The following is a 25,982-nucleotide window of genomic DNA, read 5'->3' on the forward strand; positions in this document are numbered from 1 at the left end:
AGTATTTATCCACAACAGTTGTTTTGAGGGCTGTGTCCAAGCCTTCATGTTGGGTAATACAGTTTGGTTCATTATTTTATGAGTCCGTAACTTCTTCTTCATTTCCTTATAAATTCCACCAATATCAAATCATTTCATAGGAAATTTTCTGGAAAGGGCCATATCATTTAGTAATTATTAAAATTATGAAACACTCAAATGATTAGGAAATTAAGAACATTTTGATGTCAGGAGGTACGTTGGTACTGTGGTGTTGTCTGGGGATTCTAACATCCTGGTTAGGATTGTAATTGCATTATAGTTTGACACTCTAAATGTGAATACAGTGAATATTAAGTTTCACTGCCCCCTATCAACTTATTCAAATAAGAATAATAACAAATGTTAGTTTTTTAGGACTAAATCACATCAAATAAGGCAGTATAGTGTAAAAGTCTGAGGGTCACTTTTCTATTAATGATTTATTTTTCTACTTCACATGACTATCTATACTTTTCCAAATAATAAATCAGGGCATGTCAGACACAGAGTATTATTTCAGAGCATTATCTGACACGCTTTCCCTCTGCAGCTCATTAAACTTAAGAGAATAGTCAATGTCTTCATGGCTGGTTTTCCTGCGTAGTGTGTGTGGAGGCATGCCGACACCAGAATCTCAGGCATTATAGTGTGTTTGGGTTATGACAGGGCACTCACACGCCACATGAGGGTGAGGGTGTCTGTAAGCTATGCAGGGATACGTTATCTCCCGCTGAAGTCTCAGGTCAGACAAGAAAAACGGCAACATGTCTTCTTTAAACAATATTCACATGGTAGTTCTGGGATTTCATAAATTCAGTTTATATTTGTGCAAGAATTCTTTAAAAAACAATAACTAGTAACCAAGCCTGTCCTTATGAATTGTTTCATAACCAAAATGAAATGAATGAAGCTTTCGTGTGAATGTAAATATGCAAATAAACATGCTGTGTACTTTATCTGTAGAGTCAGTTTTGAGTTAACCCTTGTGTTGTCTTCCCGTCAACCTTTTTTCAATGCCTTTTTTTCCAGTTTGTTTTTGCTTAAATTTTTCTTCTAAACATTTTCAGCGCTTATTTCTATGTCCCATATTTTCTGATATAAAACAAAAATTGAAAACGGGTCAATGTGACCTGAAGTCAACACAAGGGTTAATCACATCTGCAGCTCCAAATGTGAGATTAGAGGTTTAAAAGAGCATTTCTTCAAATTCACTTTCACTGACATAATGGAAAATAAACTTGTAAATTCTCACGTAGGGCAGATGAATAATTATCTAATTACAACAGTACTGACTCTCCTGTGTGGTTGCTCATTATAAGGCAACTGTCTATCTGGATGCCAGTCAGAGCCTCCTGCTAATTCTGCCAATGAAAGGAAATTCATTTCACTGTAGAAAGATAATGCTAAAATGATTAGTTAACCTTTGATAAGTCCTTTTTCCAAATGGAGCTTACATGTATTAGAGAGAAATAAATTGGTCTGTTCTATATTACAAAACCAGAACCAAATCATACTTGAACGAGAGAGAAAACAAAAAGGGGAAGTAATGATTGATGAGAAAAAGTTGATCTTTTAATCATTTCCCTCTGACATCCCATCAGGGAATAGATAAGGCAACAACAATCTCTAATCTAAAAACAGAGGTAAAGTGGTAAATGTTGAAATAACCAGCAAACTTCTTTGTATTCAATGTGAACATGAGACACACAGTCTCATTATTAATACAATAGTTTGACTCTAAATAAGTTAGTGTGTCACTCTTTTCATGTGATAATATTGATTTTCTTCTCTGACTCCATTTCTAACAAATGGAGGACATTTTATTATGGGTTGCATTTCAAACAGCAACACACGGTCAACAGAAGGAACAGTGAGGAGTTTGACAGCGATGTCCCAAAATTCATAACTGCGATCAGCTAACAGGCATTGTAGCATGTTTCGACCGGTTTGACTCGCACGTGTCATACTTCACCCCCCTCAATCACGCCCCCGAACAGTCTCACCGAACCTAGTCTGACTCACGGGATGTAGACTGTGCGTATGAGCCTGCCACTGGCTGCCTATTTCAGACACAAATCTCCTCCTGACACTGTTTTGCAAAGGGCACCGTCGCTACATCCTGGGCTTGGCGCCTCCCAAGACGATTGAGATTGGTTTAAAGAAATACAAACAAGTGGTTTATTTCCCTTAGTGCTTAATTATGATGGGTTCAGGCGGACCTTTCTCCAGCGCTGGCACAGCACTAAAACGTATTGTGGAGATAGGTCTGGCTATGCTAGACTACATCAAACCTAAAAGAACATTATGGAGCGTCCTCTTGTGTGCAACCCAGGATATGATTTTAATCAATACAATTTTCTTTTTTCAGCAAGAAACATATTGGCATTACAGTTAGTCTGTCTCGTCTTGACTTGATCAACTCATGCTGTTATCGGTGAGCCCCGCTAACAGCAATGAGGCAGAGGACAATAAATAGCATGTTCCTGTGAGTTCATAAGAGGCAGTTTGAACAGTGTTCATTATGGTTTGTGTACATACTGTAGGCGGATCCTTATGACCGTCACATCACAGTAGGTATAAATGCTTCAACAGACCGGTGTAGTCGGATGTGCAAGCTTGGCTTGGTCACTAAGAAACACTTGTATGACCAGATGAAACATTCCCACATCACACCCATGTTCTGTGTGTCTTCAAGTACTCAACTGAGGACAAACACATTAACATGTTTCACATAAATAAAAAAACTCTAAAAATCCTAAAGCAGGTTCCACATCCAGTCCACTGCCTTTCACCTGCTGCCATTTGAAACTCCATTATCACAGTGCACAGTTGGAGACTCTCCTACTTGTCCTCTCCATCCTTGGGGATCTTGTATTTCTCCAGAAACTCAGCATGTTTCTGCCGCAGGATTTCAGTCTGTTTCTTAAAACCGTTGGCCCTGAAAAAACAGCACAGAAGACACCCTTACACTTAACTCCATATTCAAGCATTACAAACCTCAAACAAATGTACTGCTAACACCCAAATGTGCCATCAAGCAGAGGAAAAACACAGTTTAATTTAAAGATTGTGCGCTGACCTGGCCCTCTCTTTGGATTCATTGTAAATTTCCGTGATGACTCGATCTTTTTCGTCCATAAAGTTATTGTGAACTTCTTCCAGTTTCCTGAAAGAGTCAGAGAAACAATTGAGTTAAGACACCGTTCGCAGAAAAACTTTGCTTAACCTAAAAACTTGACGTCGCTCAGCAGGTATTCTGCATGCTCAGTTGTCTTTATGAGTTTGTACAGCTGTTGTAACAGCTCTTCAGATCCCAAAGAAGGGACTCTCCACAAACAGAAGTGACACAGAGTCGGTGTGTGAAAACAACAAGGCCACATGCCATGAGGTTGTGCCAACACACATGGCACAGAGACATGCCCACAAACATCATCTGGATGTGAATGTGCAGCAAAAAAACAACAAAAAACTGACAAATGATAGACACACCGCAGTGGGAAGTTCAATACAAGGTTCTAGTACAGTATGGATATTGTCACATCATTTCTATTGTTCTAACATTCACCTTGTAAATGCTTGATCATTTCCCTTTAAAAGCATCTTCATCATGTGGCGGTTTTGTACCTGAAGAAGACTACGTGGGCTCCGACGCTGAGCACCATCGTGATGAAGCAATAGCCCACCAGGCGGAAGTTTCTCCTCCTCCTCCTCTGCCACTCCTCTGCCGTCATCTCCTGTGCTGGAGACTGACGAAACTGCTCCCAGTAACGAAAGTTCTCCTGGGTCTCCGTACTGATGGTGAAGTAGTTGAAGAAGAATCATGAAACAGGAGGTGGGAGAGATGGTACAAATGTTAAAAACAGTCTTAATTAAAGCATTAATGAGGCAAGTCTGAGGGACTATCATGTAGTACATTTCCATCAAAATTTTTTTCTTCCACTTGACTGTTGGAAGACAGTAAACTCTTACTGATTTTCTGTTTTTTCTCAAAAACTAGAAAAAAAAAAGACGTTTAAGATGTTAAGTCTCAAGTCGTTTATCTGAATAAAAAACAAAACAAAACAAAAAACACAATTTGCTGAAGGCTGGTTAATGCTTCGCACGGAAACATCAGAAGCACTGCTTTTGGACTTGCACAAGGTTAAACAAAACCTGAAACATCAAATTATGCAGCACCTCCATCAAGAGTTATTTAGAAATACAAATCTTAAATTCTAGTCAGTAGTCGCAGAAGTAGTTTTCCTTCTTTGGCAAAGTACGGAGATGAATTCTTCATTCAGCGTTGCTGCAGCTCTTGAGAGTTGTTCAGTCTTCACGAGAACAGCAATAGTTTTACAGCAAGAAAAAAACTATCCCACAAGACCACATTAACAGTGTTAAAGAGTGCGGAGGAAGGTGAGGTTAAATCGGACTAATAAGCAAGCACAAACGGACATATTCTGTATATCTTCACCTAGATCTGTAGCTGGTGTGACTGGAGGCAGATCTGAAGGCCTGGCCCCCGCTGTATGGATGTCCGATTTTGAAGTCATACTCCTTCCTGCTCGACGTTTTGCTCAGCACTCGGTAGGCCTCGTTCAGCTCCACAAACTGGCTGTGCAGCGCTGGGTTGGATGGGTCGCTGTCTGGGTGCAGCTGCATGATGAATTGGTCAGTTGTAATGAGGTCTAAACCAACCAATAAACCAAGAGATATATTCTGGTGCAAACATTTGCTAACCTGGATATGTATTTCTTGAATTAACACACAAACATGTTTCTCTGTTAAACAAATGCATTCAAAATGTTTGGTTTGCAGTTGCACTTAAAACCATGCTTATTTCTCTTAAGGGTAAGTTGGCATACCCCTCAATTATGCCCAAACCACAAGGTAAATACACATGCACATCCTTATTTACCCTGGGAGCCACAACCTTAAAACAAACAGTCAGGAAGCTAACTGTGGGAACAGTTAATAAGTATAAACTACGCTGTGAAAGGCTGCCCTCGTGTGGCCATACATTTTATTGTTAACAAATTAGGACCTTACCTTCTTAGATTTGTCAAAAAAGGCATTTTTTATTTCCTCCAAGGAGGCATCAGATTTGACTCCCAGAAGATTGTAGTAGTTCACAGCTTTTCTGTGGTTGAGAAAGCAAAGCACTCAAAACCAAACAAAATACAGAGTAACTAAACACTATCACTAAGTTGTTGTTTTCAGTAATTCTGATTCCATCACACACACACACACACACACACACACACCACACACCACACACCACACACACACACACACACACACACACACACACACACACACACACACACACACAGTCTACCTGTGTGCATAGCTCTGGGAGAGCAGGCGCAGCCCGCTCCTGCAGCCCCACAGACAACTCTGACAGAGACGCAGCTGAGCCTCTAAATGCATGATGGACAAAGTCTGAGTTTCCCCACAGAGGACCTGTGCAATAAGGGCAAATGTTAACATTATCGATAATACAAAGAGCACTACAGGAGAAACAGGAAGATATAACCATAAACCATAATAACTACTAAGTTGGCAGACTCCAGACCCAGGCCTCACACCATTTTAAATATATGTACGTATGTTGCACTTTGAGTATACAAATCTTATAAATCTACTTCTGTTGGAAGGACATAATCTGGTGTTTTATTACTTTTAATATAAATTTAGACAAAGAGGCGCTTAGGGACAAAACCTAACACTGGAGGCATTGTGCTTAAAAATGGCTAATTATTTTCATATTTTTTAGACATGTTTAGTTTTTTTTTTTGCCATATAAGATATACAGTATGTTTAAAACAATTATGGCTGCTAAAACCAAAACCACGGAAAAGACAGCTGGCCACTCCCACAAACATGGCCAACTTGAGTTAAATTGTTAATTAAATAAATTGTATGGGCTATCTGGCCTTTACCTTAAGATTTCTATATGAGCAATATATGAAATAATAAAATAATAATAAAATGTGACTATTCATGTGCACATGAGATGTAATCTATAGTATAAGTCAGTGAAAGATCCTGAAAAAAATATTTTCTTAGTAAATACATAATTATTAATAATACATGATGGTGTTGACCAGGTCTTCGGACCATTTAGCTTGACAACATATTAATAAATGTAAATTTTAAAAATAGAGACATACACTGATGGCAGAAAACGTGGTTAGAGTTGCTGTGAGACAGTTCTCCTGTCTTTACCTTTCTAGTGTGTTTCCATTGAAAACGATGCTGTCAGCAACTTTCCCCTCATCTGTTGAGAGGTGATCTGACTGGCTGCGGACAACAACAGGGGACGAGGTGAGTGAAGTATCTTTGATTAAGGATTTTAACAATTTTATGATCAAACAACACTAGCAGTTGGTCCTAGGATCTCTCTTATCATCTGCTGAAACGTGAACCACAACTTGACATTCACTTTGACACCGTGCAGCTTTGTTCTTGGGGCCGTGTTGGACAAACTAAGTTAACGTTAGCTTTATACATACTTCTTTATTATGTTATTTTATTTAGCTACACAGTACCAGCTACAGACTGCTGCTGCTGTTTGCACATTAATCATTATACACTATCAAATAAAGAGCAAACACTACTTCCAGTAGGGACACTTTGTTGTGCTACCAGTGCAGCATAATTAACGCTAGCCTGACAGCTAACGTCATTTTGTTCTACTGTTATCTTGATAATGATCTAATTTAGCTAGCGGTGTTGTGTATAGACGAAGAACAAACGTTAAACAATGCAACACAATGGTAACAAGTAAGAAGCCAGAACTTAACAAAGAAAAGTGACATACCAGCAGGACTCAGTTTCATAACTAGCTAGCTGTTCTGTGGGTCCGTTGACTCCATAGACAGTATTGACTCAGCTGCATCAAGCTAGCTGGATTACAACCGGAACACTGAAGATTTACCCTTCAAAATAAAGTGCCGTTTTTCCATTACTACAGGGTATGTGACGCACCCGGCGCCACAAGGGGGCAAAAGCGGGCAGAAAATACAACTGAGGGGACAAATTTGTCCCCTCAGTTGTATTTTCTGCCCGCTTGTTTCAACGTCATACATCCATATAAAACACAACAACACAATTACTATTAGGCTACAAGTTCTACTTGGCGTCTACATTGCGTGGGGGCTTTCAACTACTAACAAAAATGTAATCCCATCTGCGGCGATATTTGACACTAAGGGCCTAATTTACTAACACTAGCGCAGTTTGCGCTGCGTCTGTTTATGCGAGTTCGGTAATAGCGCACGCTATGCTTCCACAGTTTGCGTAGTATTTATCAACCCTGACACCCATCAGGCAATCAGCGTCTTTCTCCGCCCACTATACCGTAAATTGCGCTGTAGCAAAGCGGTACTTGTGCTGATGATATGGCTGAGTGCAGACTGCGATATTCCCACTGCTGATGCTATGACTGTTTGAAATGATCCTGATGCCAATATTTGTAATTTAGCGAGGAGTTTAACAACTGCTGGAATGGGATGTGAACGCTGAGTGGGAGATTCAATTTCATCTTTCATTTCTTCCAGTAACTCTAATATTGCATGGCTGCTTTATCTGTAACGCTAAATGATGTTGTGTTCACTGACAAAGTGTGATTGTTGTGTTAAAACATATTTTCAGCCTCGCCTATGTCTTCGTCTTGCTCAAATTGCTGTTGCCATTTCACCAGCGGCATAAAGGTCTACGAGGAAACTCGACTGCGGCTGGTTTAGACCTGCTTTTAAGAGGCGGAGAATTTCCCCCCCAGAATAGAGACGCGCTCTTACTGACAGTCTTTGTAAATACCACGGAATATATAATTAGGCGCACTTTGCGCTTATCCTCCCACCTTTTTGGGTGGAACTCCCACTTTCCCCACGACCATCCCATGAACGCATATTGAAAGCGCAACTTTTCTCTTCTCGCTCATGTGGCAGACAATCTGCGATTTTACCCAAGTGCGCCCTGTTTGTAAATAGCCCGCATCGGTTACGTCCGTCTTTGCGACCAATTAGCGCCTGGAAACAGGCGCAAACGGCTTGATAAATCTAGCCCTCTGTGTCTCTCCCTCTCTCTCTCCCCCTCTCTCTCTCTCTCTCTCTCTCTCTCTCTCTCTCTCTCTCTCTCCCTCTCTATGTGTCTCTCCATCCCTCTGTCTCTCTCTCTCTCTCTCCCTATGTGTCTCTCCCCCTCTCTCTGTCTCTCTCTCTCTCTCTCTCTCTCTCTCTAGGTTATTTCATTGTATAGTCTTGTTATGTGCGGGGTGTGCCAACTTTTTTTATGAGAGAGAGACCCCCTTAAAGACAAAAAGATAATTCGAACACTGATTCAACATAGACAACACAATTATTATCGGACTTTTTTTTTTTTAACCAAAAAATAACCTAAATTCTAATTAAGTGTAATTATTGTGATTAGGCAATAACTGAACTTTATTTGGCAAAATAACTTACATTTTCTTTGTAGTACAGTTTACCTGCAACACAATGCCAATAATCTTATTTTGATCCTGACCGGAAGTTGTTTGTGATTATGAGCAGCTTTAGCTTTATGGCTTTATACAACACTAACACGCCCCTGCACGTGTTTGTTTCATAGACAGTATATAAGAAGGTTTGTTTCCCCAGGATTATAACCCTGTTGCTGCCGTGTTCACCTACCTAGGTGAAATATAGTATTTATTTATCGTAGCAGTAAATCTTGAATATAACACGTAATTAATATTTTTTTAAAGTATGCGCAATGATTTTTTACTGCTAAATATTTAGGAACATATAGATGATGATGTGACGTATACATGTAGTTCGGACTCTTGGTCACTGGATGGTGATGATGAACACATTTTGCAGTCTGTCTAAAAAAGAGGAAGATACTAACGTTACACAGAGCCATTATGGCGTTGCATACGCTTCCACCTCTTATGTCAATGTTCCACCTCGGAAGGTAAGACCAAAACAACTGTGTGCCCAAATTTAACGGATTATACTAGTTGTCCAGTCTATTTAGTGACGTTCGATTTATAAAATACAGGTTATATGATGTGATTTGTACTTAATAAATGGTCCTTATGTCTGTCTGTGCTCAGTTGCAGGATGAGCTGGAAGTAGTTCCTCTCTAAAGTTGTCAGTTAACACTTGAGGCTAACTTTAGTAACTTACGAATAATTAGCATAGCCACATCTGTGTGATCCATGGCAAACTGGACACTAGCTAGCAAACGAAAAAAAATATGATTTCTGTCAAATTTTGTCTCTTTTTAAAGGACTGGACAGTTCTAGTCCACATTATGCCAGCTTTAAAATTGATTACTGAATACTACAGCTCGATTACATATATCAGGTCAAATAAACAGTACCATACACATACGTTGCTCTATGGGTTAACCTATCGTATTTTTGATAATGCTGTGCAGAAAAATACAGGCTGGCTTGTTAATGAAGCAGCAAAATGACTTGTGCTGCCCAACTTTAATCTCTGAATGTGTCTGTGTTCTGTTTGTGTATTGGGAGTGGAGGGAGAGGCCAGCAGACACACATTTTCTTACCTGGACACAGTTATTTACTGCATATAAATGTTCTCAGATTCAGCTCTTTACACCATGTTTACAGCTTCTGTTTCTTACCTGTGAAGTTTGTATAAGATGAACAGAAATATTAACAGTTAAAAACACTTACAGAGCTGCAGCAGTGTGAGTGAAGAGACAAGGGAAGACTTCACTGATCATCCACAGTGAGACATGACGGACTCGGAGGTGTCTGTGCTGCTGCACTGTGCAGCCTGGAGGGGCCTGCTGGAGTCACAAGTACAAGTAGAGCTTTCTGAAAGGTAGGAACATTTAATTTCTTTATTTTCTTTTCTTTATTTGTGCATATAAAATAAAAAAGAAGAAACATACAATAACATAAAAATACACAGGTGGGATGAAAAACAACAACGAGGACTTATAAAAGGAACCCACCTAACACATTTGCAAATTAACATAAATATTTATAAAAATAAATCAGGCCTCTGAGAGTAATATAATTTTAAGGCCTTTCTACCTTAAAAAACTTTTTATGGTATTTGTTGAAAATATGAAAAACTATAGAATAACATCTTATCCTTACATTATACAGTATGGGCAAAATGTTACTGTAGTAACCTTAAAATGTTGTCATGCTTCCTCTCCCTCTTCTTAGATTCAACAGGCAGACTGATCCAGCTCTAGAGCATCAAATAGAGGAGGCATGGACAGAGCGAGTATCAAAAGAGTCGTGGCTTTTCAACGGGATGAAATTCAGACTGCACTCTTTCTGCTTGGCCTCATCATGCTCTGTTTCTCCTAAACACCAATCCTGCACTCATCCACCCCTCATCCCCTTCTTAGACCTTGCAGAGGAACCGGAAGGGGAATTACAAGACAGCAGACAAAGGATGGAGGAGAATTTGTGTGTCACTGATTCTCTGCAGGATGCTGTTCAGAGCAATTTGGACAAAAGAAACAGACCTGGGAATCAGAGAGAAAATGTAGATAGTGTCCGTGCATTGTCACAAGCTTCCTCTGATTACAGTGAGTCAAAGAGCATTACAGCTGAACGTCCTTCCAAAAACACAGAGGATCAAGGGAGCGGCCACCTCCTCACTCTGAGACTAGGCCTTACATGCTACAAAGATTACCTGGGAACAAACTGGTCGTGTAGAGTGGCAGAGCTACGTCAGCGTGGAGAGGTGGAGTTCGGTGATCCTCTGGCGCTGCTGGCTCAGCCTCTGGGTGTGGGTGCAGTCCTGTGTACAGACGACGGTCAGGTAGTGTTGATCAGGAGGAGCCAGAGAGTGGCAGAGGCAGGGGGGCTCCTGGACATCCCCGGAGGTCACCCAGAGCCAAAGGTGAAGTAAATAAAGTGAATCAAGTGTCATTCAAATATGCTCGATATGTTATTTATACCATCGAGGCACCTCCTCAGGTGGTGTGTGAGCGCCTGGGCCAGGCAGTGTGTGAGCAGCAGATCAGTGTGGACATGATGTCGCAGAGGCCCGTCGTCTCAGAGCTGTTCTCGTCTGTGTGCGCTGAGATCAGAGACGAGGTGGGGAAAAAAGTCAACTGTTAACTTATTTCATCAAGTTGATGTTTAGTTAGTTATTTTATTTATGTGACTTAAGATGACTTAATAGAATAAAAACCAAAAGGCTGCATTTCCATATTGGAATAAAATAAGTGCAGAGCTTTATGATTTGTTGGTAAATAAGAGTCCCTGTTTTACACTCCCATTCTAAACTATGGCTGAAATTCATTATACTTTTTTTTTTTTTAGCACTTCATATTGTTGATTTTTTTTTTTTATTAATTGTTTAATCATTTAGTATATTCAAACGTCAGAAAAAGGTGAAGAAGTTCCCAGATGTCTTTGAATCACTCGACCAACAGTCCAGAAAATATATTCAGTTTATCACATAAGACAAAAAAAAGCATCAAATTCACACATTTGGGAAGCCGTAACCAGCAAAAATGTAGGTCTTATTTGTTAATCAATGATTTAGGTGATTCATTTATTATCCAAATTGTTGTTGATTCATTTTTATTAAAGGTCAGACTGATTCTGTCCTTCAGTGATAAACTACAAATCTGTAGATAAATAAAAGATCAATAAAACAACCAAGAATAAATAACTGTACTGGCTTTCTAAAAGATGAACTCTGGTGACTGCACTTAAAACGTCTACGTGTAGAATATTAAGTGATTAGAACATCTTCCAAATGAATCGGAAAGCATTTTAGTTTTTCCTGGTGAAAGTTGGCTTTATTGATAGTCTTTTTGTTGATATTTTACCTTACTGACTGTTGAACCAGTTTTTAAAACAAATTCAAAGAAAATATAAAACAATATTCACATTAGTTTTTTTCCAGTACATTGGAAGAGCTCAGTCATCATTTTAACATGAATTCATGGAGAAAATGTATATTATTCACTTGAGAAATTCTTTGAAAACTGAAAGTGTGGTATATTGTTGAGCAAGACACTTAACACCTAGTTCCTCCAGAGGTGTGCGACCTCTGACGTATATAGCAATTGTAAGTCGCTTTGGATAAAAGCGTCAGCTAAATGACATGTCATGTAATGTAATTGTTTGTCTCACGTACTTCATCCTGTCTTCCCTCTGTATGTGCGCAGGTGAATATTCCTCTGAGCTCCCTCGGAGAGCCGGTCCTGATGGGTATCGCTCTGAATCACACCAGCGCTGGCAGACCAAGTGCTGAGTTCTATGTCAGGTATTCATTCCTTCAGTTTTGATATGATGGAAGTTTGCCTCAAATCGCTTTATTAAGATATAATGTAGAGTCTTTGTTATCGGTGTCCTCAGTTGCTCGTTGACATCTGATGAAGTCAGAAAATTGTACTGGAAAGGAGGAGCAGAGGCCCATGAGTCTACAGATATTGTCTTCTTCAGCAGGACGGTGAGTAATCCATAGTTACAGATGTATAACTGAGTACAACTGTCTGAATACCAACTCAAGAATGAGCTTTCTTGTTTAGGCAGTTGCTTTAGAAGGGAAGTGCGGTATATAACAAGGTATAGATACACAAGACTGGATTTTGGTGTCCCTGAAATGTTTTTAGGAGGTGTTGCAGCTGGACAGAAGCAGCCCTCTGTGGTCGGAGCTGTGTCCTTCAGCTAAAGGAGCCGTGCTGCTTTATCAGACCGTGAAGCCTGACAGGGAGCGAGACCAGAGCAGATGACATGACGTTCAGCTGATTGCATCAGAAAATTGATCCAGATGATCAAATGTATATTCACAAAGAGAAACCTTTTCATTCAAATTCAGGGATTTATTACTATTTGACTTTAAGCACTCTCTGACCAATACTGGTGGTAAAATTGTGCAAAATACAGTAAATGTTTTCATAATTTGTACATGACATTTTTCAAATATTTGAATAAAAATACTAAAAAGTGACCTGGTCTTTGATTGGTCAAAGCAGAGAGTGCAACATACACCGTAGTCGTTAGTTCTCTGTATAATATAACTTGCTGATGTAGTTAGTTGTTTTTTTTTAAACTATTAAATAACATCAGTAGAATGATCGTCCATGTAAACACAGATCTCAAACTCATCCGTTTCCTCTTGCTCCAGGTTTCTTCAACAGTACCCTTCATATCCGCTGTAACCAACATCTCTATAGTAGTAGCCCTGGTCCAGATATGGCTCACTCCACTGAAATGTAAAAAAACAAAAAGGACAATGAGATTTGATTAAGAAATGAAATTGAGGGGGCTGTTGCTGTGTTACTTAGCATCTTTCAGCGGTTTAAAAAGCAGTTACATATTAAAAAAGGTGCTCTAAGCGATTTTTAGGCTACAACATTTTTTGTCACATACAGCAACATCTCCTCACTATCTGCTAGCTGCCTGTCCCCTGAACACACTGTAAAAAAAAACGCGGTCTCTGTAGACAGCCCAGGCTCCACAAACAGCAACAAGCTAGCCACGTTTTGTTGTAAAATACTTTGAACGTCAACAAGAAGTTCCGTCACCCAACATTACTTAGAGCACCTTTTAAATTGGACCTGATGAGCTCAGCTTCAGCTGAACCAGGAGAAGAAATGGAATCAGGGTTATTAGTTTAATAGTATGTTAGATTAAAATAGCTGTTGGAATTGGGTCCTTTAATAAGTCTATAATTTATTTTCTTCTGACTCTATTACAGCTTCGGGTGAGTGAACAGTTCACCTGCCTATATTACTGACAAACTGTTCTCGTGTCCTCACTGGGTCATTGATTAAACAAAGGCTTTTATGAATTGACTTCTTCAGCTTGTCACTTCATCATTAACTTCTTTTCTAATAAGAACTAAGGCAGATGTCACCCCGTTCAAAATTCATAAAACTGAACTTAAATGATTTCTACAAGACACAGCGAGGAGGTCCAGGTGATTTTGTTAAACACAACCTCTTAAAGCAAGAGTGCTGGACCTTTACATATAAATGAACGTCAGTTATATTAAAGCCCTTGCCAAACAAGTTCACACAATGCTGATTGCCAGGGAACACTATATTTCTCAGTATACCGAATTTGTGGTGACTGCGGCGCAGCAGAATGATGCCGATACTGCTTATTTGTTCAGTAACTTGTTTATTAACTCCACAATAACCTTGTTACATGAGCAGTACACGTAGCTGCTTATTCTGGCTCTCTGATTGGCTACACGGTATGTCAGTCTACTTGTATTTCCCAACACCTTGACAGGCAGGAAGGGGGGAGAGACCTCCGCAAAGCTCGTCAACAGTGTTTGTGTAATTACTCCCACTACCAGAGGGGGGAGACAAACGTTCCACACTCCAGCTTTAAAGTGCAGCTAACGACAACGCAACAGCCCCAAATGATGTAACAAAGAGGTTTGTTGTGTAGGATTTCACAGCTGCATAACCATAGATATAAAACATTATATGTATATATATTATATATATGTGCATAACACTCACATATCTTGGCTGCTGCCTCCATGGCTGCATGTTGAGTCCTGTGTCATTCCATTCTACAAAGAGCATAAAGAAATCAACTAACATCTTAAAATATCATGTTTCCCCAACAAGCTGCCATCATTTCTCATGCTGACCATGAAGTCCAGTCCACTGGATCCTATGCGAGGGTAGAGGGCCGTGAGGGTGGGGTCTTTTCTTGTGAAGTCGGGGTTTCTTCTTCTCGTGTTTGGCGATGGGGGGCAGCAGTCTGCGGGCCTCAACTTTATACTCCTGCAGGAGTTCCTGTGCCTGTTCCTGAGGCAGCTCGACATACTGCAGCTCCTCCAGCAGGTCGCCCTGCTGCTCTGGAAGACTGCAGCTCACTGGAGACGAGCAGGAGAGTTGAAGGTGTTGGTATCATTCACATGTATAACTCTGCTGTCGCAGGTTTATTTAGGATTGTCCGCATTATCAGAAGCTTAAGTTTGTTGTGTAGTCCCATACACTTCAAGCCTGGTTCAAGACCTCTAAATGGTTGCCCACGTCAGTTTTTCAGCAATTGGGTTAAAGGAATCCCAAAGAGAGAATGGTATTTAAACGTAATTATTATTACATTAAAAGTTTCTATCCCTAATAAAAATACCTTTCAGATCACCTGCAAACACCAGTTTAACCCAGGTCTCTGTGTTGGCCTTCATTGGCACTGAGGTATGCTCCTATTATTCACTTAGATGTTATACTTCCTATAAAATGGGCACAAGTCACACCTTGGAGTTTGAGCAGGGCGGTCTCAGGGATCTGCTCCCCGTTGCTCGTCTGGTGCAGAGACAGTCGTCTTTTCCACTCGTCTGCTGAGGGAAAGACCACCACCACCCGCCGCCTGAAGCCTGTGAACAGCTGCAGCTTGTACCGCCGGGCAGAGAAGAGGATGTTGCTCTGGAAACAGAGAGATGACAAAAAGCATATGGTAAGAGAGCTGGAATACAACGTCCAAGTGCTGGTACGCCCCATGCATGTGTCAGTGCTTCAATGAATAAATAATTCCACATGCTTACGACTAAAATGACTAGGTAATTTCAGAAATACTGAACCCCTTACAATATCAGTCTCTCGGTTGTTTCGACAACACTTTCTAACACTACCAAACTGGGAAAAAGTTGTTGAAAATATGTAAATATACTGTACACAGGTCAGGTCAGTTAACAAAGTCAAATCGGTTTCAGAGAGAAATCGATGTGTTAAGTAGTGAAGTTACCTGATCGAGAATATAGTTGCCAGCTGTCTGAGCAGCCATCTTAATCAAATCAGTTAGACACTGAGAGGCCTGCTGCAGCCTGCTGTCCCTCCGTCCACCACTCTATATACACACACACACACACACACACACACACACACACACACACACACACACACACACACACACACACACACACTTTGGAATCAGTTGATCAGAAATTAAACATCATCTTTGAATGTGAATATAAAACATGAGAGTGAAGACTGGGGGTTTGACTGACAATCATACATGCAAGCAGCTCCTCGGTGCCCAGCAGCTTGTACCGTTTCTCTGGATGCTGCTTCATTTGAGTCCTTGCCCAGTGGCTTTTCCCAGAACCAGGAAGACCAACCATCAACAACATCTGAAGGGAAGGAGCATAAGATTAAAATGTAACAACTATTTTTATATCTTGTCTGAAAATAACTAAATTAGCACCGCTAGCAGTATAGCTCTATGGCTAGAAATATGGCTCTATGGCTAGCAATGTCCCCCACTTTGGTCCATCAACAACAATCTTTTCCACCACAGGGATGCATAAAAACACCTTGGGATACCATGAATTCTGTCTTTCCATTATACACATTTAAATAGTTTGGATGGAACTCCAGCTACGGTCTCTCACCTCACAGTTTTCTCTGAAGGTAGGAGGCAATGTGGTGCACACCCTCTGCCCAGCAGAAAGAGCTGCCAGCGGTATGAACCCTGGAGGACCCGGGTACCAGGGAGAAGCTGTGGGGTCTAGGAGGAATCTGACTGAACAGCTCTTACAGAGGACGTGAGGGAAAAGAGGACGACCCAGCAGCATAGAAGCGTCCAGGGAAAAGGCGTCCCCCATGAAACGACCGTTCTTATGGAAAGAGAGCTCAACAGCACCGTCTGTGGAGAAAGACTGTTGATGTGCATGTGTAAACATGACACACAAACACACACAGTTGGGATTACAATAAGCAATATCCTCTAACTCACAAGACAACAGCAAAGCAGTCAAATTTTCGAAGAATGCGAACAGAGGAAGAATTGAAGAGAAAAGCATCACTCACAGCATAACAGCCAATGATATCTCCCTCTGAGAAGGGTTCTCCAAACTCTTCCACCTTCCCACCTGACACTTTTTTACCACGCCCATCATAAGCAAAAGAGAATTCATCTTCACCTGGTATGATACAGATACAGGGTACAGGGTCTTAACAAGAATAAACACATCTCCAGAAAAGGGGCCTCTGTTCAAATCAGTTCTCCTAAAATGAACCTATTCCTTACCCAGCAGTAGAGAGGTGTTGGACACAGACCAGCCGACTCTCAGGCCATAAGGATCCATGTGTTCTTGTTCCTCCAGCTGTGTAGTCAGCAACTTCCTCTCCAGCCTCACCTCAAAGCTCACTCTGCCCTGCAGCACCCCGTGGGTGAGCCTGCAGCCTGACCACAGCGAGGGGAATCGAGCCCAGAACCGCGGCTGGCCACATGCACAATCAGGACCCACCTCAAAGTGGAGGTGTCTGTCATCTGTGCAGAAAAACAAGTAAATTCAGGGATTCAAAATGCCTCTGAACTGCTCTAATGAGTTGGGACAAAGGTAATCAAAGTTTAAAACACTGTCACTCAATAAGGGTTCATGTTCCCGCACCCGGAAGAGAGTGAGTGTTGTCCAAAGACTTACATGGATCTAGTCTGACTTTATCTTCATCTTCCTCCTCCGTCTCCTCCGTTTCCACTGGAGAATGTGGTGATTTGGCTCTGGTCGACAAGATATAGAGATGCATGCTGCTTAAGAACACGCGCTTCATTTGTAAGATTCAAGCAGATAGTTTTGCTATATTTCAACACAAAGCCTGTTAAATTGTTGTTTCCCGTCATGTCTCGTGTGCATATTCAGACAGGCGTATCTTGTTTACCTTCTACTTTTCTGGAATTCATGCAACTGAAAGATATAAAATCAATGAAACCTAATAGGAAGTGTGGTTTGCAACCCTCTTTTTTTATCAGTAAAATATATAGCTAGACATGTCTGCCTATCATGTAAGCACATTTGTGTTTTTTATATGCCTAAACAATTGCCCCATTTAATGTTTTTTAGTCGTGAGAAGCTGCAGACTGACGTAACACTGCTGCCACACCTGTCCAAAACCTACATTTATCGCAGTAGCATAAAATAGAAATACTCAAGTAAAGTAAAAGTACCTCAAAAATGTACTTTTAACCTCTGGCCCCTTATAAAACACAATGTAACCTGTTATAAAGTATAATCATAACTTATGATGCAAGTGTAAAGTTTGACTGAGCCTGATGCATTTAAATGCGTCTTTACAAAACGACTAACTAGAACCTAGTTTGCATTACCTTTTGTATCTTATCTCCTCTTTGAACTCGTAGAAAGCTCTTCCTCTGCCCATCTCTTCTGATGAAAGAGTTCTCCTGTCCTCTCCAGGATCCTCTGTACCTCCCTGCTGCATTTCAACTTCTCTCTCCTCCGCTTGGTGCACTGGCACATACTCGGAAATACACTCGGAGCCGTGTTGTAGAGATGGCAGACCGGTATCGGTCTCTGTCTGCGTGGCGGTGTCTGTGTACTCTCGGATGCAGTCCGGTTTCACGTTATATCGCTCAGAAATTACAGCTCTTGTCGGGGGTGATGAGGACTGAGTGCAGATGTCCACTATGTCCACTGTCTCCACCGGTGCTGAAGGTGTGTGTGAGCGGTCATTTTGTAGTTGTATCTCTTCATCACCGTCCTTCGCACTTTGTTTTGCCTCTAACGCGGACCACAGCCTGCCTAACAGCTCAGCTTTCAGTCCCTTGTTGTCCAACCCGAGTTCTTTAAGTCTGGACCGCAGTTCGGCCACTTTTAGCTTTTTGATGTCCGTTAGCTTCATTGCTACCGTGTGAGTGCAAATTCAGGTGATTTTTTAATCGAGTTGTGGCAAAATATCGGACTCAAAGTAAACCAAAGAGGTTATAGTAAACTAAAGGAGAAAGGTAGCAGTTCGGATCAAAACATCGGTTCAATATGGTGCCCTGGTTTGTGATTGGCTCTTTACTTCTTCTTTCTTCTAATTTATGGCAGATCAGACACTCGCAGGAGTCTTTGCTGTCACCAAACGTTTGGAAATAGTACTACACTTGGTGTTGAAACACGGAGGGTCCACATTTTTGACATTTTCCAGGCTCAAAATTAAAACCCATCTTCCAGGCTCAACCCATCTTTTATCTGATAACCACTACAGTACAGTCACAACAGTGACAGACACAGAATAACCAAATGTACTGTTCTGCAGTGGTGGAAGAAGTATAATAATACCACACTGTAAAAATACTCTGTTACAAGTAAAAGTCCTGCAGTGTTTCATAAACTACATGTGTTTTGTGTTCAAAAATCTTAATTTGTAAACTGTCAGATTGATATCGTGGAGTAAAAAGTAAAATATTTCTCTCTGAAATGTAGTAGAGTAGAAGTAAAAAGTAGCATGAAAAGACTCAAGTACAAGTACCTCAAATTTGTACTTAAGTACAGTACTTGAGTAAATGTACTAAGTTACATTCAACCACAGCTGTTCTGTGTGTGTGTGTGTGTGTGTGTGTGTGTGTGTGTGTGTGTGTGTGTGTGTGTGTGTGTGTGTATGTATGTATGTATATATATATATATATACACATACATACATACATACATACACATACAATCAGTCAATATTGATTTATATGGACATACTTTTTTTAGTATGCAGGATTTGAGACAACATTCTTTCATAATGGGAAGCTTTTTATTCAACAAACAAGACAAAACAAACATGATTGTGGATTAGCACAAACAGGTATAAGAGGTAAAAAGCAATACAAAAAACATTTTATATATTACAAGTAGGGCTGCCCCTCTTCATCCATTAGTCAACTAATCGGTCGTGTTGGTCTTAGTCCACGATGATTTCTTTAGTCGATTAGTCATGTTTTATGCTTTTTTTTCATGGTGAATGACTTTTTAAAGAAACTTACGAGCACATCTCTGGTAAACATTTAAAGTACTGCTTTTGCATGATTCTTTGACAGAGAAACTCCGTTTTACAGATCTGTAGATTAAATCAACTAATTGATTAGTCGACAAAATGGTATGAGTGTAAGTCGACTAAGAATTTCTTTAATTGAGGACAGCCCTTATTACAAGACATTACTAATACTGTCTCATCTCTCTTTACTTCAGATTTCGTGCTCCGCTGTCTGTGTGTCATTACAACCACTTGGGTCGATGATAACAGGAGAAAAGTTTAGAAACAACTTTAAATCATTTGTTTTAGGAACTCAGCAAAGTTAGTAACTTCTTGCCTCTTCACTGACCCTTCTGGGCTCTGCACAAATCTCTCTCAATATGAAAAATATCACAGGTGCTTGAAGGTTTACACTCTATAAGTATCATTTGAGAAGATTTGACTGCTTCATTAATGCCCAGAGAGCGGCTGCGTCCACACAAATAGCATCATGATAAATATCGTCACAAGAAGAGAGAAGGTCAGCAGAGATTTTTCCGTTACACAACAGAACATTCGGGTCATGCTCACACAGTGAGCCTTGTACTTGGTGGCTCAGTCACACTCTCTCACCACATGCTTCACAATAAAAGCGCCTCAGTGCTACATCTGAATATTACTCTTAGAACACTCAAAAAAGTGTATTCTCCCTGATGAGGACACAACTGTGCAAAATGTCAGACTCCAGCAGAAATGTAAACAACCATGCATATTAAATATATTCAAAACAGACAACACCAACTGGTTGCTTTTGGCGACATCAGTGACGTAAATAAACTGTAATACATTGATTCACCAAGTCACGGTCTAATGACAAGGATAATTATTAGCTTAAAGATAACACTGGTTATTAGATAGTTATTAGATCACTGAATACATCTGCTTCAACTATTCTAATGAGTGTTTTTTAATTCTGTAAAATCCCCTTTGTCCCTAGACAGAGTTGAAGTTAATCACTGTTAGTGGCTCTCATGTATCACCATTACATGGGCACTTAAAATAAACAAATTCTCTTAAATTAAATGACGTGAACGCAGCATACTTTCCGACTATCTAGATGGGGGAACTGTGTTTTATCATGCAGGGAACTGAAAATGTAAGGATTTGGAGAAAAAAATAATGAAGATCAACAGGTATTGATCATTCAAAGAAATAGATGCTTAGTTCTGTGACTCAAATTGAATAAATACAAGAGGCACAAACTATGGCTAAGTTGTGGTGCTTGTTGGCCCTGCTCAAATATCATATCATTAGCCTGACCACTTACTGGATGGTGAAAATAAACGAGTCAGTGCTCTCTGGAAGACAAACTATGCAGGCCTAATGGACACTTTCTAAATGACCTGAAACAAATCTTTGGCATTTCTATATTGAAATTTCTTATCGACTGACATATACGCTTATACCATTTATCGGTCAGGCTCTTCTTTTATAAGAAGATGAATTATGAATTATATCAAAATAAAAACTTTCATGCCCATATTCTACATGCAGTAGTAAGAACTGTAACTGTAAGAACCTTGTGGGTATTATTAATAGTGATATGGGAAAAAATGAGGTTTAAAACACAATTTATACAGCAGAGTTAATTGTATCATCTTGTATCACTACCTCACACTCTCAGTTAGACAATGATGGTGGGTGTTGTTGGAGGATGTGGAGGTGTTGGGGAGCCGTTCTCAGATGGACTGTGTCCTAGCAGCAGCTCCTTCTCTCGGGGGCCACACGGCCTGCTGATGTGCTGGCTGTGAGAGTGGTAGAGCCGCAGGAAAGCCAGGATGGACTGAGCCAGCCACAGAGCCGTCACTCCCCAGAGAGACGCCTGAGGACACAAGATGTGATTGATTTAGCTTATATAATGAGAAAAAAAAAAGGCTATGATTGCTGGTGTGTGTGTTTGTTGTGTGTGTGTGTGTGTGTGTGTGTGTGTGTGTGTGTGTGTGTGTGTGTGTGTGTGTGTGTGTGTGTGTGTGTGTGTGTGTGTGCTAATCAGAGCGTCATGAATAGGGATGTTATCTTTCTTTGCAAGATCCAGAAAAATAGCTACAACCATGGGGGAAAAAAAATGAGTGTGCGCAATCCACAAAGCTGTAAAAGTTGCTGTAGTTCCACTGACAGAGATAATAACTTTTATATTGCCATATTGTTTTGAGAGCAGGTACATTTTCCTGGCAACTACTACAACAGCTTCCACGTCGACTGATAATGAATTTGGGCAGCAAATAATACAGTTTAGTAGTCTACTTTAGCAGCATAATTCTCATTCTCAAAAAGGAACTTTTTTTCAGTCAAATTGATGTACTGTATAAGGATGTGCTTTTTAGTATTTGTAATTTAAAACAGCCTTTCATAATAGGATCTTTTTATTCAAACACTAAAACAGAAATATGAATGAGCATAACGTCTGTTAATTGTTACTGTGCTAATTCTTATTCACATAGTGAAGGAAGATCTGTTGAATGCTAACAAAATAATAATGCAGTACAGTAGTAGATACCTGTAGCACAGAATAGCCCAGTATCATGTCTTAGCATTTTAGAAATGCAAATAAAATGAGAACCTCTGTGGGAAAATACATTGTCTGGTCGAGATGCTGTGTTGAAAAGTGGGTATGACTTTAGCTATCTATTGTACAGAATGTGTGTGTTATTAATTGTGTGCACTTGTGAGCGCTACTACCTGTGCCAGACTGAGCTCATTGTAGAAAGAGGAGGTGTCCACATCCAGATAAAGTGGAACAGACTGGGACTCTGAACAGCTGAAAACAACATGACAAAAAGTTAATAAGAAAACAACATGATAAACAAACATGAAGGGAGGAGAAATGATCCATGCTCACAGAATGTTTACTGTTTTTGGTTTTGATTTGCTTGGTTTTGATATCAGTATGTTCAGACAGAAGACTCCTCTAGTTTTAGAAGAACTCTTGGCTGAAAGATCACCACGTAACTCAACATACAGGATGTTCCACCATCAGATGCTGTACAGTACCTGTTTGGCCGTGTGTTGTGATCAGTCACTGTGTCACACCAGGAGACGAGTCCCAGAGACAAAATAACACTGGCCCCTCCAGACAGGAAGAGCACACACACGCTCAGCAGCACCGTCAGGAAGGACGAAAACAGGGTGCTAAACAGAAACACACACACAGACAGCCATCAGACATAATAAATAGATAAATAGATTAAAAGCTATAAGTTGGGTATGTGGGTAGCCACAGAGCTTAAATGATAAGTAGAGTTGATCGAACGCCAGTAACTTAACTGGCGGCAAATATTTTGATAATTAAATAATCATTTATGCTATTTTTTAACACAGATCTCAGGTTCCAGCTTTTCCAATGTGATGATTTGCTGCTACTCTTTGACAAGTCTGATAGTTAAGTGACTATATTTTGGTTTTGGACTGTTGGTCAGATAAAACAAGGCGTCTGAAGACAGCATCTTGTGCTCTAAGAAATATTAATGTGCACATTTATTTTCATTTAATAGACAAAATCAATTAATACCCAACTAAGTTGTGATGAAGAAATAGCTATAATTCGTATTTTCAGCTTCTTTGTTTGCATGACTGCATACTCCTTTAGACTACTTTAGGCCTATCTATAAACTGTATTTATGTATGTATAGGGGAGATGGGGAGAAGATTGTGCCCCTAGTCCAGCTGCAACAGAGTGTCGTTCTTCTATGTTCTTCACTCACTCACTCTCTCTCTCTCACTCACTCTCTATCGTGTATCAGAATATATTTTACTAAAGCCTTATTTTTATTTTTTAAATAAATGCGTTGTATGGAACGTTAAATATATGCCTCCAAAATGTAGTGAAGTATAAAGTACCCTACGATCAAATAAAGAAGCAGAAGTACGTCAATAACAGAAGTAGGCTAACTGCAGTAGAATTAGGTCAGTAGGCTCCTGCAGTTATCGGTGAGGACTCACTCATCATGTCGTCCGTGCAGATAGAAGAGGCACCTCCAACCCTGCGCTGCACCGTACAGCACCGTGAAAATACCGACAAATGTGGCGAATTGACAAGCAGCCGGTGGGCCCCACTGCTGTACCACCAGGTGAGCGAGGTCTTCCGGCTGTCCCGTGGGCTCTTCCCGGTCCTCTGTCCTCCAGTAGCCGATGGAAAAGAGTGCACAGCGGCCTTTGAAAGCGGAGCCGTTGAGAGCCATGGGGACGACAACCAGCAAGCCCGCTACGATCGACAGGGCGTGAGCCGTACAGTGGGCCAGCAACAGCCGCCGGTCCAGCTCCATGTTACAAGTTAAACAAGAACTAATGTTATACGTTGTTAAAACCAATACCGATTAATGTCAGCACATCCCCGTATATTCACTGTGGTGGTGGTGGGTATTAAAGAAATCAGGGCGGGGACCAAGTCATGGCTGCGCATTCCATCCGACACACATCACAACGCCCCTCACAGAGAGGAGGCGGCTCAGAGGTCTCACTCCGCCGAAAAGAAAAAGACAGAAACACGAATCATCAATATTATTGTCAAAATCAGAATCACAAAGGGATTTATTGGCAATTAAGTAACACTTACAAGGAACTTGCCTTGGTTGTTGGTGCATACATAAACATATTTAACATTAACCTGAAATAAACAAACAATAAATAGCCTACAGAAACAAATATGCACATAGCTAGTATACACGTTATACAAATAGTAGTAGTTATATAACATGATTACTGAGCCTTCCTTGTGGAACTCATATCTAGGGACCACACCAAAAACAAAATAAACCAACGTGATCATTGTTATGGTCTATCTTTTTTTATGTCTACAAATGTTTTAGACATCTTACTAACAGACAAACAACAGACATAAACTCCCCTTTTGTAGACTTGGAGGTCGCTTTATTAATGAGTAGAGTGAAACATCTTCTACACAAACGATCATTGGTAAATTCCTCCAGCAGTGACGTAATCGCAGCGGTCTGACTTTACATGCTGATATCTTTTTAATCAGCTCTTGCAGATTTAATCAGACAAATTGATTATCTGGATGATCACTGATGAAGGGGCTGATTAATGACGCTAATCATCATTCGTCATTTCAGGCTTGAAAGCAAAATTATAGTTTCACTGCAGACACAGAGATTCTCAAATTATGGGACATCCAAGTAGGTTTAGAGACTGATAATTCAGGCATTATAAAGAACTCATGTCCACAGTGCATTATGTCTTTTTAATTGCCCCAGACGATGTCACGGTTTGATAGTGAGGAATGTGGGTGAAGCTGGGGTGAAATTCTTTTCTGTGGGACGGACAATGGCATCCAGCCTGTAACTGGGAAGAGACCTATTGCTGGTTTTAATGCAGAGCCTTGTTCAGAAAAATCATATTTGGAAAAATCATTGCCACATCAACCTTGAAATATACAAAAAGAGGGAAACTGAAGTCAAAGGTTACCCTCAGGTTGAGGCACATTCAATTAAATACTTTCCAAATTGCCAGATTGAATTACCACATAATTGAATGAATGATGTCTGACACTTAACCCTTGTGTTGTCCTTCGGGTCCCAGTGACCCGAAGGACAACACAAGGATTATGTACTTCCATTTACTTTGTTGAGAATTGCTCTCTAAACCCTGTTTCTTGTAAAGTAAGTAAGTAAAGTTTATTTCTAGAACACATTTAAACACAGTTTAAGCTGACCAAAATGCTGTACAAACAAGAACTAAGGTGCTGTATTAACCCTTGTTTAGAGAGCAATTCTCAACAAAGTAAACGGAAGTACATAATCCTTGTGTTGCCCTTCGGGTCACTGGGACCCGAAGGGCAACACAAGGGTTATAGTGAACACTTATGAGCCTCATAATGTTGCTATAAAGGGTAGGCTGCCATTCTAGAAACAAGGCCAATACACATCCAGCTCAATATATGAAAATCAGTTGAGAATGAAGGAGAAAATGGATAATACATTCATTGAATAGATTACAGTATTTGATGTTATATGTACAACACATGAGTTGTCCCCAATTAAAAAGTAAAATGTTTTTAATTTACATAAAGTGGGGCAAAAAAGTATTTAGTCAGCCACCAATTGTGCAAGTTCTCCCACTTAAAAAGATGAGAGGCCTGTAATTTTCATCATAGGTACACTTCAACTAGGAGATAGAAAATGAGAGAAAAAAAAAAAAAAAAAACATTGTAGGATTTATTTGCAAATTATGGTGGAAAATAAGTATTTGGTCAATAACAAAAGTTCATCTCGATACTTTGTTAT

The 25,982-nt window shown here is 40.2% G+C and overlaps 4 protein-coding genes across 5 annotated transcripts; 1 reads left to right on the plus strand and 3 right to left on the minus strand.

The window, feature by feature from the left end:
• Nucleotides 1-1,568: 1,568 nt before the first annotated feature.
• Nucleotides 1,569-6,951, minus strand: dnajc4 (DnaJ (Hsp40) homolog, subfamily C, member 4). Its single transcript, XM_039813522.1, has 8 exons — nucleotides 6,824-6,951; nucleotides 6,229-6,303; nucleotides 5,339-5,463; nucleotides 5,050-5,140; nucleotides 4,475-4,656; nucleotides 3,646-3,813; nucleotides 3,101-3,187; nucleotides 1,569-2,959 (listed from the first exon to the last, which is right to left on the minus strand). The coding sequence occupies exons 3-8, from the start codon at nucleotides 5,428-5,430 to the stop codon at nucleotides 2,863-2,865; spliced, it is 717 nt and encodes a 238-aa protein (XP_039669456.1). The 5' UTR covers nucleotides 5,431-5,463; nucleotides 6,229-6,303; nucleotides 6,824-6,951; the 3' UTR covers nucleotides 1,569-2,862.
• A 1,688-nt stretch (nucleotides 6,952-8,639) lies between these two features.
• Nucleotides 8,640-12,947, plus strand: nudt22 (nudix (nucleoside diphosphate linked moiety X)-type motif 22). Its single transcript, XM_039814258.1, has 7 exons — nucleotides 8,640-8,958; nucleotides 9,691-9,839; nucleotides 10,193-10,880; nucleotides 10,958-11,077; nucleotides 12,163-12,260; nucleotides 12,353-12,446; nucleotides 12,610-12,947. Exons 2-7 carry the CDS (start codon nucleotides 9,751-9,753, stop codon nucleotides 12,727-12,729), a joined length of 1,209 nt encoding a protein of 402 aa, XP_039670192.1. The 5' UTR covers nucleotides 8,640-8,958; nucleotides 9,691-9,750; the 3' UTR covers nucleotides 12,730-12,947.
• On the minus strand, nucleotides 12,799-18,745 carry si:ch211-107m4.1 (heterogeneous nuclear ribonucleoprotein U-like protein 2). 2 transcript variants are annotated; one of them, XM_039814256.1, is made up of 11 exons: nucleotides 18,068-18,745; nucleotides 17,388-17,464; nucleotides 16,991-17,233; nucleotides 16,771-16,883; nucleotides 16,353-16,619; nucleotides 15,969-16,091; nucleotides 15,707-15,808; nucleotides 15,219-15,387; nucleotides 14,607-14,834; nucleotides 14,473-14,525; nucleotides 12,799-13,205 (listed from the first exon to the last, which is right to left on the minus strand). In XM_039814256.1, exons 1-11 carry the CDS (start codon nucleotides 18,598-18,600, stop codon nucleotides 13,131-13,133), a joined length of 1,983 nt encoding a protein of 660 aa, XP_039670190.1. In that variant the 5' UTR covers nucleotides 18,601-18,745; the 3' UTR covers nucleotides 12,799-13,130. The 2 variants fall into 2 exon arrangements, with proteins under 2 accessions (XP_039670190.1, XP_039670191.1); XM_039814257.1 differs by lacking the exons at nucleotides 14,473-14,525; nucleotides 14,607-14,834.
• Nucleotides 18,746-19,463: 718 nt separating this feature from the next.
• Nucleotides 19,464-24,173, minus strand: zgc:153018 (uncharacterized protein LOC767701 homolog). The gene is made up of 4 exons (XM_039814301.1): nucleotides 23,683-24,173; nucleotides 22,735-22,872; nucleotides 22,423-22,501; nucleotides 19,464-21,565 (listed from the first exon to the last, which is right to left on the minus strand). Exons 1-4 carry the CDS (start codon nucleotides 24,003-24,005, stop codon nucleotides 21,368-21,370), a joined length of 738 nt encoding a protein of 245 aa, XP_039670235.1. The 5' UTR covers nucleotides 24,006-24,173; the 3' UTR covers nucleotides 19,464-21,367.
• Between the last annotated feature and the right edge of the window lie 1,809 nt (nucleotides 24,174-25,982).

This window comes from Perca fluviatilis, chromosome 10, assembly GCF_010015445.1.
Source record: "Perca fluviatilis chromosome 10, GENO_Pfluv_1.0, whole genome shotgun sequence".
NCBI lineage: Eukaryota > Metazoa > Chordata > Actinopteri > Perciformes > Percidae > Perca > Perca fluviatilis.

Coding starts and splice junctions, on each gene's coding strand:
- dnajc4 (XM_039813522.1), bottom strand. CDS start 5,430: ATGCATTTAGAGGCTCAGCTGCGTCTCTGTCAGAGTTGTCTGTGGGGC. Junction 3,188..3,645: donor GCCCACGTAGTCTTCTTCAG/GTACAAAACCGC, acceptor TGACTCTTTCAG/GAAACTGGAAGAAGTTCACA. Junction 2,960..3,100: donor GAATCCAAAGAGAGGGCCAG/GTCAGCGCACAA, acceptor CTGTTTTTTCAG/GGCCAACGGTTTTAAGAAAC.
- nudt22 (XM_039814258.1), top strand. CDS start 9,751: ATGACGGACTCGGAGGTGTCTGTGCTGCTGCACTGTGCAGCCTGGAGG. Junction 10,881..10,957: donor GAGGTCACCCAGAGCCAAAG/GTGAAGTAAATA, acceptor GCACCTCCTCAG/GTGGTGTGTGAGCGCCTGGG. Junction 12,261..12,352: donor AGTGCTGAGTTCTATGTCAG/GTATTCATTCCT, acceptor CGGTGTCCTCAG/TTGCTCGTTGACATCTGATG.
- si:ch211-107m4.1 (XM_039814256.1), bottom strand. CDS start 18,600: ATGAAGCTAACGGACATCAAAAAGCTAAAAGTGGCCGAACTGCGGTCC. Junction 14,835..15,218: donor CGCCCTGCTCAAACTCCAAG/GTGTGACTTGTG, acceptor GCTCGTCTCCAG/TGAGCTGCAGTCTTCCAGAG. Junction 14,526..14,606: donor CCAGTGGACTGGACTTCATG/GTCAGCATGAGA, acceptor TGCTCTTTGTAG/AATGGAATGACACAGGACTC.
- zgc:153018 (XM_039814301.1), bottom strand. CDS start 24,005: ATGGAGCTGGACCGGCGGCTGTTGCTGGCCCACTGTACGGCTCACGCC. Junction 22,873..23,682: donor CTGCACGGACGACATGATGA/GTGAGTCCTCAC, acceptor GTTTCTGTTTAG/CACCCTGTTTTCGTCCTTCC. Junction 22,502..22,734: donor CACAACACACGGCCAAACAG/GTACTGTACAGC, acceptor TGTTGTTTTCAG/CTGTTCAGAGTCCCAGTCTG.